Source organism: Monodon monoceros, unplaced genomic scaffold (assembly GCF_005190385.1).
Source record: "Monodon monoceros isolate NGI ecotype Baffin Bay Population unplaced genomic scaffold, NGI_Narwhal_1 Super_Scaffold_20, whole genome shotgun sequence".
In the NCBI taxonomy this organism is placed as follows: Eukaryota; Metazoa; Chordata; class Mammalia; order Artiodactyla; family Monodontidae; genus Monodon; species Monodon monoceros.
This window is the reverse complement of record NW_021703777.1, coordinates 43797792-43813609: the sequence shown is the minus strand read 5'-3', so window position 1 is coordinate 43813609 and position 15818 is coordinate 43797792. Positions and strand designations below refer to the sequence as shown.

Here is a 15818-nt window from a genome sequence, read left to right as displayed (position 1 = left end):
CCTAGTAAGTATGAAGTAGGCCATGCTGCCTTAGGGAATGATTGACTCGGCACAAAATCTTCATAATTAAGATTTCTTCAGCAGATTTAAAACATATTTGACTCATGACCACATTATTGTTTCCCAGGTGCTGCTATAATTTAAAAGTAGCCCACCTTATTAGATAAATTATTTATCTGTTAACCTTTCAGGCTATTTTAAATGCTTACAGCCTGGGAATGGGGAGGGAAGAGAGGAGAGAGAGAGAGAGAGATTGATCATTGAAGAAAATGGCCTATGAAGTTCAGGTTTTATTGCAGATGACATTTTTTAAAAGTAATAAACAAACAAAAACTTCTGTGCTGAGTTTTTGATGTTTTAAAGGAGTTTTTGAGCTTGCCACTTAATAACCTGATTTGCTGCCTATCAAATCAAAAACCACAATATATTCAAGTGTGGTCAACTGGGATACTTTAGATATTTTTGTGGTGCTGGGTTTTTTTTTAGCATTTGATGAATACAGAAATATCAGCCAGAAGGACATCGAGGACAGCATAAAAGGAGAATTGTCTGGGCGTTTTGAAGACTTACTGCTAGCCATAGGTAAGCCCTTGAGTGCTTATAAACTGAGTTACTTTGCAGTTGTTTTAAATAAATCTCAAGATTAGCTCTTTTCGTCTCAGAATCCTGACTGATTTCATCCTTATGCTTCTCAAAGACCTCAGCACCGTCCACGGTACACACAATATGCTCAACAAATATTGTTAAATGGATGCCGGAAGAAGATATCTTTTTAGGTCTTCCTTTGCCTTTTAACTCTGTATTTGTCTTGTTACCACGTTTGGATCGTCAACTCCTTGAGAGATAAAAATATTACATTCTTGCTGGCATTTTTATGGAGCCTGTTGAAAACACAGACCTAAGCCCATTTGGTAATTCATCATATTTGGTTATTTTTGGCAGTGGCCTCCCAAAGTTAAACTCAGGTCGGAACTACAGATCTCCTCCCTCTTGGTGATGCAAACAGGGAATATCAGAAAGAAAATAAGTCACAGACTGAATCCGTTCCTGGAGAGACACATGGATTAACAAGCAGACAAAAACACGGTTATATAAGCTGATCTGTCTTCTCAATTAGGTCTCTGCAGTCTGTGCTTTTAGGAGCCCAAAGAACACCTTGCAAGAAAGATTGCATTCAGAGAAATGAGACACTCTTGGAAGACAGGATTCAGTGACCATTCTAGTCAGAGTCAGGCAATTAAAATCTAAGTGCTCGTCCAGAAACAGGATTGTTCAGAAGCCTAAAGAGCAATCCTAACTTGTTATGAACAATTCTGAGTTGTTCAGCATCCTAAATACCCAATGTTGGGTGGCTATTGGGCTTGCTCCAGGCTGCTTCTCCATTAACGCCAGGGTAGGAGCACCTGTACTCCACACAGCTTGTCATTTCGCCGATGAAAAATCATATCTAACGTCCATCATGATAATTAATAGCTTCTACGGCTGATGTCTGAGGGTAACCTCCTCCGGGGTGAGCCTCTGATTCATCTTTCAAATGTTAATTACCATCTCTGGAGGGTGAACTCCCCATTAGGGTGCCTCAAATTGTATTTTTAAATAAACACTCATCAGGCACCTAGCTCAGCATTGTGCTAACCTCTTTACAAATACCAACCCATTTAAGCCTCGTAACAATCCCATGATTAGGGACTATTATTACCCCCCCGTGGCAAACCTGAGGCACCAGAAGGTTAAGTTCCTTCCCCAAGTTACCCAGGGAAAGTGTGGTAGGGCTGGAATTCTAACCTAGGCACTTGGGCTCCACAGTCTAGGATGTCAACCAACCCCTCCAATGTGCTGCAGCGTAAACAGAGACTGAAACCTGCATATATCACACAGTCCATGCTCAACTATTGATATTTTAAATTGCAGAAAATATCCCAGGGAGCAAGCACTCACTAAAGTCTGGGCGTTTCCTCCACATATGTTATTTCATTTAACTTCTGAGCCTCTCTTCAGTGCCAAGAATAGGACTGTTGATCCAAATGCCGCTTAAAATATATGACTCTGATTGATTTGCTAAAAGATAGGCCAAGAAGGAAAAAAATCTTCTTCTTCAATTAAAAAATATGCATCAGGGACTTCCCTGGCAGTCTAGTGGTTAAGACTCTGCACTTTTACTGCAGGGGGAACAGGTTCAATCCCTGTTCGGGGAACTAAAATCCCACAGGCGTACAGCGTGGCATGGCCAAGAAAAAAAAAAAAGGAATTAGAGATCAGCCTCCATAATTAGCTGTGAGAATATTCCAGTGGCAATGATATAGCCAGTTAATTTTTTTCCATTTCTTTTTTTTTAATATTTATTTGGTTTTTATTTGGTTTTTATGTTTTAATTTTTTTGGCTGCATCGGGTCTTAGTTGCGGCACGTGGGATCTTTCGATGTGGCGCGCAGGCTCTTCACTGCGGCGTGCGGGCTTCTCTCTAGTTGTGGTGCGCGGGTTTTCTTTGTCCAGTTGTGGCACACGGGCTCCAGAGTGCATGGGCTCAGTAGTTGTGGCATGCGGGCTTAGTTGCCCCATGGCATGTGGGATCATAGTTCCCTGACCAGGGATTGAACCCATGTCCCATGCATTGGAAGGCAGATTCTTTACCACTGGACCACCAGGGAAGTCCCTCCATTTCGTATTTTAATCTTTACATCAATTTTGCTGCTTTTTACCTTGCCTGCTGTAATATTTGAAAAACTTTATTGAGATGTACAAATTCTCACTTCATTGAGCTAAGAAGCATTTTCGGAAATAGACATTGAATTATGCACTAAATTAGGGCTATAATATACATTATTTTTTCAAGTAAAAGAAAGACCTTATAATTGAAAGTTCAAGGTATGTCACACTTTCATTTTCTATTTCAGTCTACCATTGGAATACAACAGTTCTTTTAATCTTTATTGAGCTATAACTTAAGCACCATAAAACTCACCCAAAGTGTGCAATTCAGTGCTTTTTAGTGTCTTAACAGAGTTTTGCAACTGTCACCACTATCTAAGTTTAGGATATTTCCATCAGCCCTCAAAGAAACCCTGTGCCCCTTGACAGTCACTCCCCACTCCTCCCCAGCCCCCAGCCCTTGGCAACTACCAGTGTACTTTCTGTGTTGATAGATCTGCCTGTCCTGGCTATTTCATATACAAGGACTCTAATACAGTATGTCAATGCATAGCTTTTGACGTGAAAAACCATCTGAGTTCTAACATCTTAGAAATGCATGGTAGGAAGGTTGCTAGCTGTCAGATCTGGGCTTAGATAAGGAGAGGCTTTATTCAAAGAGACTATTTCAATAGGGAGAATAGTTGAGTCTCAGAAATGTACAAGAGTCTGAAAATCAAACAGAAAAAGCTTTTCTTTTATGGGGAGGAGATAAACAGACCTCAACAGAAACTTTCAAAGGGAAGTTGGACAAGCAAGGCGGCATAATCGTTGGGGGTTGACAGGAAATGTGTCTCGCCGTGTCAACTGGTTCTCAGGACCAGCTGAAAAGGGGACACGTTCTGCATTTCAGCACCTGCTCAGGCTGGGGGCCAAGCTAGGGTTCAGGGGCCTGTGTGGGGGAGGGGAGAGGCCTGAGTAAATTTTGGTCAAGAGAACATCTGCGGGCAGCTGTGAACACTGGGTCATCATAATGAACTTCAGTGGACTCCCTGATTTTTAGGAATTTCCCTCAGTTTCCCTGCTGGGGTTGGGTCTTAAAGCAAGCTTCCTTATACTGCATATGCCACCATCTCCCCAGATATTCCTGAGGAACAAATCGTGTGTTTAAGAACATAAAGCGGAGAACAAGGTAAAGGGTTATGAAAAGAAAGGATTCTCTGAGTTTAGTCTGGGGTGAGGGAGATGACTGAAAAGCTTAATAGCTTAAAAGTGGGCATAAAACTTTCAATCAAATGATTAAGGCTTGCCGAACATTACTTTGAGAAAAAAACAGGTAATATCAATTTGCATCCTTGATTTCTTCTCAGACAGCTTCAAATCTGTAACTGTTTTCATGTTTCTCCCAGATTCCATGTTTCTAATATATTTCTCTTTCTGTTGCCCTTAAATCACTTACACAAAAGGCCTTTTAGCTTTCCTTAAGGGAGTCTGAAAGGCATCATGAGAAAGTCACTATTCTTGTTCTGTTCTCCAAAATTCATTATAAAATTCCTTCACTTTGGGTCAGATTCCTACCTAGAGATCAGATGTAAGACGATAAAAATAATTGTGTTGCAATAAATAGATTTATTCCCTACAGACTTTTCTAGTCCTGGCTGTTTTCACTCTACTTAAAGGATAATTAATTTGCTTATGTTTTTGCCTATGATCTTTTCCTTATTCTGCTTTACTTGTTATTTCAAAATAAAGAATTGAAAGATTGTAGTATTTTTTTGATGACTGGATTTAGATTATAGGTGCTGGTTTCTAATGTAATTAATCAACCTATAAATTCTAATCCAGTCATTTAAGAGAAAATCTTTCCATTGGAAAAACTGGTTTTAAACTGAGCTGCAGTGCCCTTGCTTACCTAATGTGTTATTTGGAGCAACACCTCTGCAGTCTTTAGACCCAAGCTATTCATCAGTGGTCAAAGATGCTAGAAACGGAGCAGTGGTACACCCCAGGGAGTTATCAATGTAAGCGTAGGTGTTGGTGTGCCTGGGGTCTGGAAATGAGTCAGCGGCTGTGAGAGTTTCTTTGGCAGGTAATTTTATTTTCCCTGTGGCTAAGGATAATTACTGTGCTAAAGTTCCACGCAAATATGACATTATAAGGCTTTGAAATTCAGGTTAAGTATTCATTCACTCTTCCATTCTAAAGAAAAGCCAGGAATGGGGAGGAGAGTGGTATGGTTACTTAAAAAAAATTTTTTTAAAACGTATTACTGTAGATTAACTCAATTTCTATTAAATGAAACTGAACATTACTTTGCTTTTTTTATAACAGTCTGTTGTGCAAGGAACACGCCTGCCTTTTTAGCTAAAAGACTGCACCAGGCTTTGAAGGTTGGTCTGGAAATTTCATATATATTCTTAACTTGCCTCAAGGAGAATGTAAAAATATTGCTTAATGTTGATGGAATTTCGTATTTCTTTTCCACCTTGATGAGTTCTTTTCTGTAGCTAATGTGTCTACTAATTTGGCTCATTGGTTGTTAATGAGTATCCTAATCATTACAGACGTAGGTACACTGAAGTGTTGAGTAAATCATTTCCCCCACTTCACCGTAATGTGGGCAGTCAACTTGTTTTAGGATGACAGACCTCCAGCGTGAGCCAGTAGCCTCTCAAGCTGCCTTACTTAAACCAAACTGCGTCAGCGGCCTTTCATGATACAGAAACCCTGTGTTTTCTCGTCTGCTGCCACTGCTGGATGGGGAGCTCCAGGAATCTGTTCAGGAGGTTTTCTTGCTCTTTTATGTCTTTAGACCCTCATACTGAGCCTGGCACATAGAAGGTGCTTACTTCAGTTTCTTCCTGGACATTTCCTGTGGAAGTCCATGTGCTCCTACAAAGCTGTGTCCAAAGTAAACACATCATTTTCCTCACCTCACCTCCCACCCCAGTCTTGCCCCCCATCCTGCATTCAGTCATCTCAGTGGATAACCCCAGCAGGAACTAGCCTTGCCCAAGTCGCTGAAGTTATGCCTTTCCTCCCCAGCCTTGTAGGAACAAGGCATCAGCCACAGCCTTCTTTCTGTTTCTTGACTGTGCTGAGCCTCTTCCCATGTCAGGGTCTTTGCATGTGTCATCCTCTCTCCTCCAGCTCTGCCTATGGCTGTCTCCTTCTCATCTCTGAGGTCTCAGCTCAAATGTCACCTCCTGGGAGAGGCCTTCCCTCACTACACCAGTCAGCTGGCTTCCTTTCACTCACACTCCATCCCATCATTCTTACTACCATGTACCTGAGCAACTTGTTCATTGTCTTTACTGTCCATCTCCATCTATTAGAACGTAAACTGCATGAGAACAGAGATATCATCTGTGTCGTTCTCTACCATATGCACAGCACATGGCACAATGTCTGGCACATAGGAGGTGCTCAATAAGCATTTGTTGAATGAATGAATAAATGAATAGTGTCAATATTCACCTAACCGTTCAGCGAGAAATGTTACACTTCCCTCTCCTTCATTCTCCTCAGATGATATATCATTAAGTTCTGTCAATCAGCCTTTATGAGCATCTCTTCAATCTATCCATTTTCTCCATCCCTACTGCCATTATTCTAGGTCAGGCCATCATCATCTCTCTGTCTCTGTCTCTGTCTCTCTGTCTCTCCCCTTCTCTCTCTGGTTATGTAATCATCTCTGGATGGGTCCCAAAGCTTCTAGTCTTATTCTGTTATCTTCATCCCACCCTTGCCCTGCAGTCCATTCTTCATACTGTTGCCGTCAAAGGAATTTTCTGAAACCACAAATCTGATCTGATCTCAACACTCTCATGTTTAACAGATTGCAGTAGTTCCTCACACTTGGGATAAAGTCGAATTTCATTTCACGGTTTACAAAGTCTGGCCTTTCTAGACATATTTCTTGCTGTTCCTTCTGATTATTTATGTTCTTGCCCTAAACCATCACACATGCTGTTTCCTGTGTAGGAACACTTGTTTTCCTCTCTGTAAGAACTCCATTCCTTCTTCCCCTGGCTGATTATTTAGGCCCCAGCTTAAATACCACTTTCTCAAACAGACCTTTCCTAATCTTTGATCTATCTTAGGCCTCCCGAGCATATGCTCCCATAGTACCCACTCGTTCCCATATGTCAGGTTTTATTGTCATGGCCCATTTTCTCGCCTGTATCCTTTACAAAATTGAAAGTTTAACCGGGGCATCTCATCTCTGTTTTCAGCATTTGACAATGTGATGGCACAGAGTGCTCAATAAATATTTCTTGAATAAATGAATGTTGATGTTTGATGAAAAATGAGTGAAGGAGAGTCACTGTGGTTGAATATTTGGTGAACCATTATCTATGTCCTGTAAATTTAGTTCTATGTGTTGTTTTGTGACCAATGAGATTGGTATTGTGGACACTTGCATTTCTCAACAGGGCGCTGGGACTGATGAGTTTACTCTGAACCGAATAATGGTTTCCAGATCAGAAATTGACCTTTTGGACATTCGAGCAGAGTTTAAGAAGCAGTATGGCTATTCCCTACATTCAGCAATTGAAGTAAGTCTCTTCTTAAAAATAGCAAAACATATCATGCCTCTCTCTACCCATCCTTTTTCCCTTATAATTCTCAAAACATGGAGATATGTGACTTAGGTTTCTCTCTCTTGTCAGTGTGTAAACGTGTTTCCTGAGTTTAAAAGAGTAATAACAAAATATCCCTTAAAGACAGTGATTATTTTTCAGCTCTAAAATCCCAGGCACATAAAAGACACTCAACATTTTTTTCAGGTTTAGTGGCCACTAATTTTTCTTCTTTTGTGAATTGCATATGCAAGTTGCTTAACCTATTTTTTATATTGCAGTATTTTAATTTATTTCAGTTTTTCTTTCTGACAATAGAAGAAAAGTACGTATTTTAAATTTCTTCTTTGTTTGACTCAAAAGATAACATCGTTCTGCACCTTGGAGTTCTTTTTATTTCAGGATATAGGAAGCTTTCTCATTCCTTTTAACAGCTGCATATCATTCCATTATTTGTATATTTGTACCTACCACATCAACAGATGTTTCAAGTTTCTTGCTATTATAAACAACGCTGCAATACGCATATACAATTTCATAAGGTACAAGTGTATCTGAGGGATAAGTTCTCATGAGTTGGTAGGATTGCTGAGACAGATGTAAATATTACCAGTTGACTTCCACTGCACCTCAGTTAGTCAACTAGATTCATTCACCAAAATCGTTTGTTTTTTGGTTTTTGTTTTTAATGAGAGCTGTTGTTTTTGCACTAAACCTTTGCAGGAAAAGATGCATGCCTAAGTTGAAATAGAAAACTTATTCCAAAAGGCAGCTGTCAGGCTGTGCCTGGGGCTTAGCACAGACAGATTCCATCAACTGCTCATACTCAACGAAATTTGAATCGATCTGACACATTACAATAGTTTCAGTCAACAGAGAAAGATACAATAACGTTAACCAAATTGTTTTTACCAAGGCAGAAAAGGAGAGGCGTATGTTTTATAAAGATTGCCAGTAACAAGGTTGAAACACGAAGAAAGCCTTCAGTTCACCCTTGGCAAACTAGGAAATTCAGTTAACTGGTAGCTCTCCCTGCCCCCCTCCATGGTCTGGGTAATTGAGGCTTATTGTATTAGGAAGCATTTAAGCAACGTGTATCTTGACAGAAAAGAGAAATCCATTGCTGCAGAGTTCAGTGTAAAATTATCTAAGGTTTCTTCACTTCTGTCACCTAACATACATTATCAAGTAATCTCATTACGTTTTCAAGACTGACGAATAGGATGTTTTCGATGGTTAAAATTCTGTAATTCAGGAGCTAGAGTTCCATTTTGTATATCATCTCAGCCTTGGGTTCCTCTTCCTTCCGCCTTTAATTGAGACATTTCTCTGCTCATTAACACCTTTCTCAAATGATGACTGGAGGGGAGGAGAAGAGGAAGAGAGTAGGTGAGAACAAATCTGTATTTCTTAATAATAGGATCTTAATTTAAAGATTGGATGAAATTACAGTTTTTGGTAGATTTCCTTTATCAACAAGTTGAGTACCTATTTAATAAATAGCATAATTCCAGGGTCTTTAAAGGAAAATATAATAGCTACGCTCAATTAATTCATAATCTATGTGGAGACTGAGGTGGGCATAAATAAAACAATTACAAGATAATAATATGAGTTACCACAGTATTCTGCCTAATAATATTTCATATTGATAGTACATACTAAAACGTGAGATTATAAATGCAAAAAAAATTTTTTTTAAAAAGAGAGAATAAAGTGGCTGACATAAAGAAATAATATGGGGCTTCCCTGGTGGCGCAGTGGTTGAGAGTCCGCCTGCCGATGCAGGGGACGAGGGTTCGTGCCCCGGTCCGGGAAGATCCCACATGCCGCGGAGCGGCTGGGCCCGTGAGCCATGGCCGCTGAGCCTGCGCGTCCGGAGCCTGTGCTCCGCAACGGGAGAGGCCACAACAGTGAGAGGCCCGCGTACCGCAAAAAAAAAAAAAAAAAAAAGACGTTTGGGATTAGATAGGGAATATTTCTTGGGAAATGGGTCTTGAGCTTGCCTTTCAGGTGAATAAGCATGTGTTAAGTGCTTCGCATGAGCCAGGTGCTATGCCGGTCAATAGGGTCTCAAAGGGGAATGCTCTAGAAACATATATATGATGAGAAGTAGGAGGATAAGAATTAATGAGGCACTTGATTGATTAGGAGTCTACCTTGGGAATATGGAAAAATAAAATCTGAGTGGCAATATGCATTCAGTTGAAAGGAAGACTTGAGATCACAGAATTCGTATTCCATTCATTCCATTTAAAATATTTACTGAATGTATATTATGTGCCAGGTTCAGGATTACAATTATAAGTAAAGAAAAAAGTTTTCTGTCCTTATGGAATTAGAAATAAATGTAAAATTACAACCATGTTCAACGTAAAGGAGATTGTGCTATAAGATCACATAACAGGAGGATTTTACCTATAGGAAGGTTATGATTCAGATCTAAAAATGACTAGACTTAACAAGGCGAAGGCTGTGGGGGTCAGAGGTCAGCAGAGCCTTCTAACAGAAGGAATTGCAAGTGGAAAGATCTCGTGGTGGAGGAAACATTAATGAAAATTGAGGCTGGCGGGACCAGATCATTCAGGACTTTTTCTGACAATGTCTAAGGATTTTGTCTTGCTTAAGAGCGATGGGAGGCCAGTGAAGTGTTTAAATTTTAAGCACATAGTGTCATGACCAGAAGTATATTTAGAAAAGATCCCTGTGACTGTGGAGAATGAATTGGACGTAAGATAGAAGGTATGTGGGGTGATGAGTTACTATATTCGTCATATTAGAGTAGCTCTGACTGTAACACAAAATAGTGATGCAAAGCTACTGGTAATACAAAAGGAGGAAAGAGCAAAGACTCAAAAGATATCTAGGAGTTAAAACTTAAGGGACTTGGTATGAACATCTTGGTGTGAGGAGAAAGGAAGGGAAGGAGTCGAGGATGACTCCCAGGTTTCTAACTCCCAGACTCATAACAAACGTGGCATCTTGTACTGTAAGCCTCAATCTCACCTGGTATCTTTTCTGAACCAAGATCCTTTTTTGGCTAGCCTAGGCGAAAGGAACTGGGAAACATACTCTGCGGGAATGTAGTTCATTTCACTTTCTTAAGTCAGGAAGTATAGTTTGGTGTTAAGGAGCCAGGTTAACTGGGTTCGAATCCTCCCTCTGCATTTATTCTCTATATAGTTTGGGGCAAATTTCCCAACCTCTGTTTTTCTCGTTTTACTTATCTGTTAGGTGGAGCTACTATGGTATCTACTGTACAGAATTATTATAAGGGTTAAAGGAGTTAACCCTTAGAAGAGCAAGTGTTAGATAAATACTAATATAAATATTATTAAAACTATAATTCCCTAAAGTTTTGTGAGAAAAATAAGATTATGTAATATTAGGTAATTGATGCACTCATTTTTTTTAAACCCAAATTGAAATTTAATTGCAGTATATCAGGAAGAATTTAAACATCATATATTATAAAGAACAGGATTACACTCAGGTGTGAATGGGTGATGGAATTACAGGTGCATTTCACTAAATGGTACAGGTCATGAGCCTTACACGCCAGTGAATCCCCTAGTGCTCTGCGATTTGATTCATTCATGGTCCCCTCATTATTTACGCCATGTCTGTCCTTCTCTCCATCGGTCCTGTCCCTTACAGTCGGATACTTCTGGAGACTATGCAGTCACACTCGTAAAGATCTGTGGAGGAGATGACTGAGTCAAGAATGTCATTTCTAAAGGCTGCCTGCTCCCATGACGGACTTTTCCCACAGCTCTAATTACTTCTTTCTCGCAGTATTTACAAGTACAAGCAAGTGTCAAGAGCAACCTGTTTTCCTAATAGAGATTTTCATTGTTCCATAATAATAACAACAACAAAGTGATTATTATCGTAGAACATCTCATCATAATGTAGCCGTTTATAAATGAAATTTTTAAATGACATTAAGGATCAGCTAATACTATCCAAATTATATTTCTGCTTTGGAAGTGAGACTCTTTGTTCAGTTCTAAAACATAAAATGCAAAACAGTGTAATACAAGTTCTTGCCTCCTCTGTAAAATGTAATCTGTTGTTATCATCAACCAGCATTGTTTGGTACCTGGCACTGACAACTAATGATATTTTAAAACATGTTTTGGTTATAAAGCTGTTGCTGCTTCCATTTGTCTACCGTCTTATTAATCACATTCATCCTTAAGAAAGGAATAAAAACGAAGATGTATGTACTCCTGGCTTCCCCTTTCTCGTCTGATCAAGCTAGGGCAGTGGCAATGCATAATAATTTATTTCAGAAAACATCTGCTGAACTACTGATCTAACCATTGCCCATCTGAATGGCAAGCATGAATTGTGGTCGTTTCATGTTAAATACTACTTTCCCAGAAGGGGTGTTTAGAATCAAGTTTCTAAGATATGCTTTTCCTCTAAAATAAGTTGGCAAAACTACACATTTCAACAAATCTTTCATGTTACCTTTGAAAGGGACCTAGGATGAAATACCTAGACTAAAAGGAAATATATAAGGTAAAAAATTCTAGTTGGAGTTATTAGTCTGAACTAAAATAGAAATGATAGCTGTATGAGAAACAGTGATGTCCAGAACTTTTAATCAGTGGATTCCACTGGTCAACATTTCTGAGACCTTGCAGAAAGATGGAGAAGTTATTTCTCATTCTGAGATTTCCAAAATGCATATGGGAACAAAGCACAGGGATTTAGAACCCACATACAGGTTTTGACATCCTGCCCTACCATTTACCACTCTGTGATGCTGGGAACTACGAAACCCTGCTAAACCAAAGTTTTCTCATCTTAACAGCACTTACCTCTCTCATAGGTTTGTTTTTTTTAAAAAAAAAAGATTAAGTGAAATGATGCCTGTGAAGCACTTAGCCCTGTGCCTGGACATGGCAAGTGTTCAGTTACCATGTTATCATTTATTATTACGAAGCAACATCAAAATGATCATGACAGCATTGCAACCATTCTTCAATAGACTTCAGTTCACCTACCATGTGACACACCCTGTGCTAAGTTAAGTGTTGGGTACACCAGAGGAACGAAGACTCGTTTCCTTTGCCCAAAGAGCTTAAAATCTGTTTAGGGAGAGAGACCAATGTGGTGGAGGCTTAGAGTACAAGGGGAGGTGACCGGTGATAGGCAGGGGCTAGATTATGAAGGTCTCACAGACCATGCTAAAGAGTTTACGAGCAAGGGAGAGTCATGGAAGGAGCATTCAAGGAGGATTTCAATCAGGGAAATGATTTTTTGGTCAAATTTTTGATCAAGGAAGAGGAATGTGTGGGAGAAGAAAGCTAAAGGCAGGGAGCCCACTTGGCAAATTAATTTTCTAATCAATACTAGACGCGTCAGTCTGAGCTAAGATAATGGCAAGGGAGAAAAGGGGGGGGGGAATATACACAAGAAGTATTTAGGAGGTAAAATTGACAGAACACAATAATCAAAAGGGTCAGGTGTCAAGTATACCCTCACGATTTTGGCTTAAGTGATTTGGTAAGTAAGTGTCTCACCAAGCAATAAATCATTGCTAATACTCATTGAGTGCTTACTGTATATCAGGCACTATGTTAAACAGTGTAGTATATGATAAATCATTCATCCTCAAGGAACTTTCCAATGTAGGCGTTAACTCACAGATACAGGAATGGAAGCTTAGAGAAATTAAGTAACTTGCCCATTGGAAGAGCCAAGACTTAAACCCAAGCAGCCCAACTCACAGTGTCCAGGCTATTAACCACTATTTTGCCTTAGAATTTATCCCACTCCAAGGCCACTGTCCTTTTCAACCCTAGAACTTAGTTATTGGAATGCAGGGATTTTTGTCTGTTGCATTCACTGCTATATCCCTAGTGTTTAGAAAGTGCTTGGCATGTAAAAGGCACTTATCTATAGCATTGCATGTCATGTATTTTATTTATTTTGACTGCTACATATCACTCCATTGTAAGTCATATATTCATAAGTATAATTTCTAGGAGGCCACAAGATTGCCCTGGGGGAAGTAGGGGAAGCATCATTTTATCTGGATCCCTTCCCTTTGTGCTTCTTGAAGTGATGGTGCCCCACTATGGCTACAGAAGTAGCCTTCATCTCCAGTCAGTAAGGGGCAGAGTGTAACATGAAAAACACAAAACTAGGAAGGCCTTGGGTTTTTCTCTTTAACGGGTTCTGATCACCAATTTCCCATGTTGGGCAGCGGCTGGGGTGGAGATGAAGATGGCGAGTGGGTCCCACACCAAGAAGCAATGCTCTGATACCAGCTGGATGTCCTGCAATTCAGCTCAATTCTGACACTGTCTACCTGGTGCTAGCAAACCCCATAGGTTAAGGGCTCAGTCCTATAAGACTACCCCCCCCTTCAGGTACCAGTCAAGGTTGTCACCTGTGCTTCTGACTGACTGGCTAAAGATTGGAGTTTCCATCAACCTCCACCTTGGGTATGACCAATTTGTTAGAGTGCTTCACAGAACTCAGGGAAACCTTTACTTACGTTTAGCAGTTTATAATAAAAGAATATGGTAAAGGATACAGATTAACGTCTAGATGGAAGGGATGTGTAGGGCAAGGGGGGTGGGAAGAGGTATGGAGCTTCCATGCCCCATCCAGGCCCACCCCCCTCCATCCCCCTGCCCAGCACCTCCATGTGTTCACCAGCCCGGAAGCTCTCCGAACCCCAGACTATTGGAGTTTCATAGAAGCTTCATCACGTAGGCTTGAGCGATCATTAACTCCATTTTCAGCCCTTTTCCCTTCTCAAGAAAACGAGGGGCAGGGCTGAAAATTCCAAGCTTCTAATCATGGCTTTGTCTTTCCAATGACCAGCCCTCGTCCAGGAGCCACCCAGAGTCGCCTCCTTAGCAAAGACCAAATACTAGGTCAAAAGATACTCCTAATGCTCTTACCACTTAGGAAATTACAAGGGTTTTAAGGGTCCTGTGCCATGAATGAGGGGCAGAGACCAATATATATGTTTTCTGTTATCTCACCAGGGATTCACTGTGTACCTTGTCATAAAAAAGGATACCTACTAAACCATTGTGAAAGTCAATGTAAATGTTATACATCTCTAAATTCCTAGTCCAGTTCCCTAGTCAGAGTAGGTACATGACAAATCTTAATGACAATTATTTGTAAAGTGGGGTTGTAGATCTTTCCTGCCCTTTGCACCAAACAGGTTGATGTAAGGAGCACAGGAAATAATGCTTGGAGCTACTGTGAAAAGTATTGAATGCTATTCAAACGTGATGTAGAATTGATAGTAAAATTATCATTTTTTTGTTGTATATATGAATCAAGGACTTACTATGTGCTGAGTACTATGCTAGATATTTTAGATCTCATTTATTCTCAGAGCATGGTTATATGTGTCAGTGTTATCGCCATTTACAGATGAGGAAAATGAGGCTCAGAAAGGTTAGGATACTAGCCCAAGGTTACACAGCGGGAAAACCAAGGTGTAGGATCTAGGTCAGATGGTATTTGTGCATGAGTGAGTATGAAGAAACATAAGAACATGAAGGGAGTGGTGATCACTGGACAGAACCCTGCAAAGAGAAAGGAACTTTGAGGTAAGGAAAGACTCCAAGGAAAGCTCTCCTCCAACCCCTCTACTCTCATCCTTCTTACCTCCTATGCATTGGGCCAGCTGGTAGCTGCTGAAAGTATGTTTCTGATGATTCTGATGGAACGTGGTTATCTCAAGATGGAAGGTTGTTACTGACCCTTCCCAAGAACTGCAATATTTATTTAAATGTTAAATACTACATGAGAATGGGCACAGGACAGTGCGTGGTTTAGTGCACGGGCCCTGAGGTCATGCTGCCCAGATCTGTGACTGTAGGCAAATTACTTGACCTTGCTAAGTCACCTCTTCCTCACCCTTAAAATGGGGACAGTGGTAGTTCCTATCTCATAAAGTTATTTTGATCATTAAACAAGAAAACATTTAAAAGGTGGTTAGCACAGAGTTATATCGGGAGCGGGAGCGGAGAGCGGACCCCAGAGAGCCCCGAGCGGCCTCACCGCTGCCGCCGGCCTGGTTACCGTCCCAGCCCGGGAGGAGCCGCAGCTGCCGCAGGGGGCCCCAGTCACCGTCGCCGCAGCCACAAGCAGCGAGGCCGAGACCCGGCAGCCGCCCGCCGCCCCCCGCCCTCAGCGCTGCCGACCCCAAGCCCCGCACGACGGGCAGCGGCGGCGCCGGGCGCGGCGGCCCGGGCGGCCTCACACCGGCGGCGCCTGCCGGCGGAGACGAAAAGACCATCGCATCGAGGGTTTTGGGAACAGCAAAATGGTTCAGTGTGAGAAACGGGTGTGGTTTCATCAACAGGAATGACACCGAGGAAGATGCATTTGTTCACCGGACTGCCATAAAGAAGAAGAACCCCAGGAGGCACCTTCGCGGTGTAGGAGGTGGGGAGACCGTGGAGTCCGATGTCGCTGAAGGAGAAGAGGGTGCGAAGCAGCAAACGATGCAGGCCCTGGAGCGGTTCCAGCGCAGGCGGTAAACGTGCCGCAGACCGCGACCACTAGAGCCGCTCTCCACGTCGCAGCGGTCCTCCACGTCGCAGCGGTCCTCCACGTCGC

At 41.3% G+C, this 15818-nt stretch overlaps 1 protein-coding gene and 1 pseudogene across 2 annotated transcripts in view; both read left to right on the top strand.

Annotated features, from left to right (window-relative positions):
- Positions 1-11263, top strand: part of ANXA3 (annexin A3) — a 57720-nt gene extending 46457 nt beyond the window's left edge. For both annotated transcript variants that reach the window (XM_029235353.1, XM_029235352.1), the window contains exons 11-14: positions 487-582; positions 4960-5018; positions 7065-7187; positions 10869-11263. In XM_029235353.1, coding sequence (XP_029091186.1) covers positions 487-582; positions 4960-5018; positions 7065-7187; positions 10869-10928 — 338 coding nt within the window. In that variant the 3' untranslated portion in view covers positions 10929-11263. The remainder of the gene's footprint in view (positions 1-486; positions 583-4959; positions 5019-7064; positions 7188-10868) is intronic.
- Positions 11264-13302: 2039 nt separating this feature from the next.
- Positions 13303-15818, top strand: part of LOC114902376 — a 3111-nt pseudogene continuing 595 nt past the window's right edge.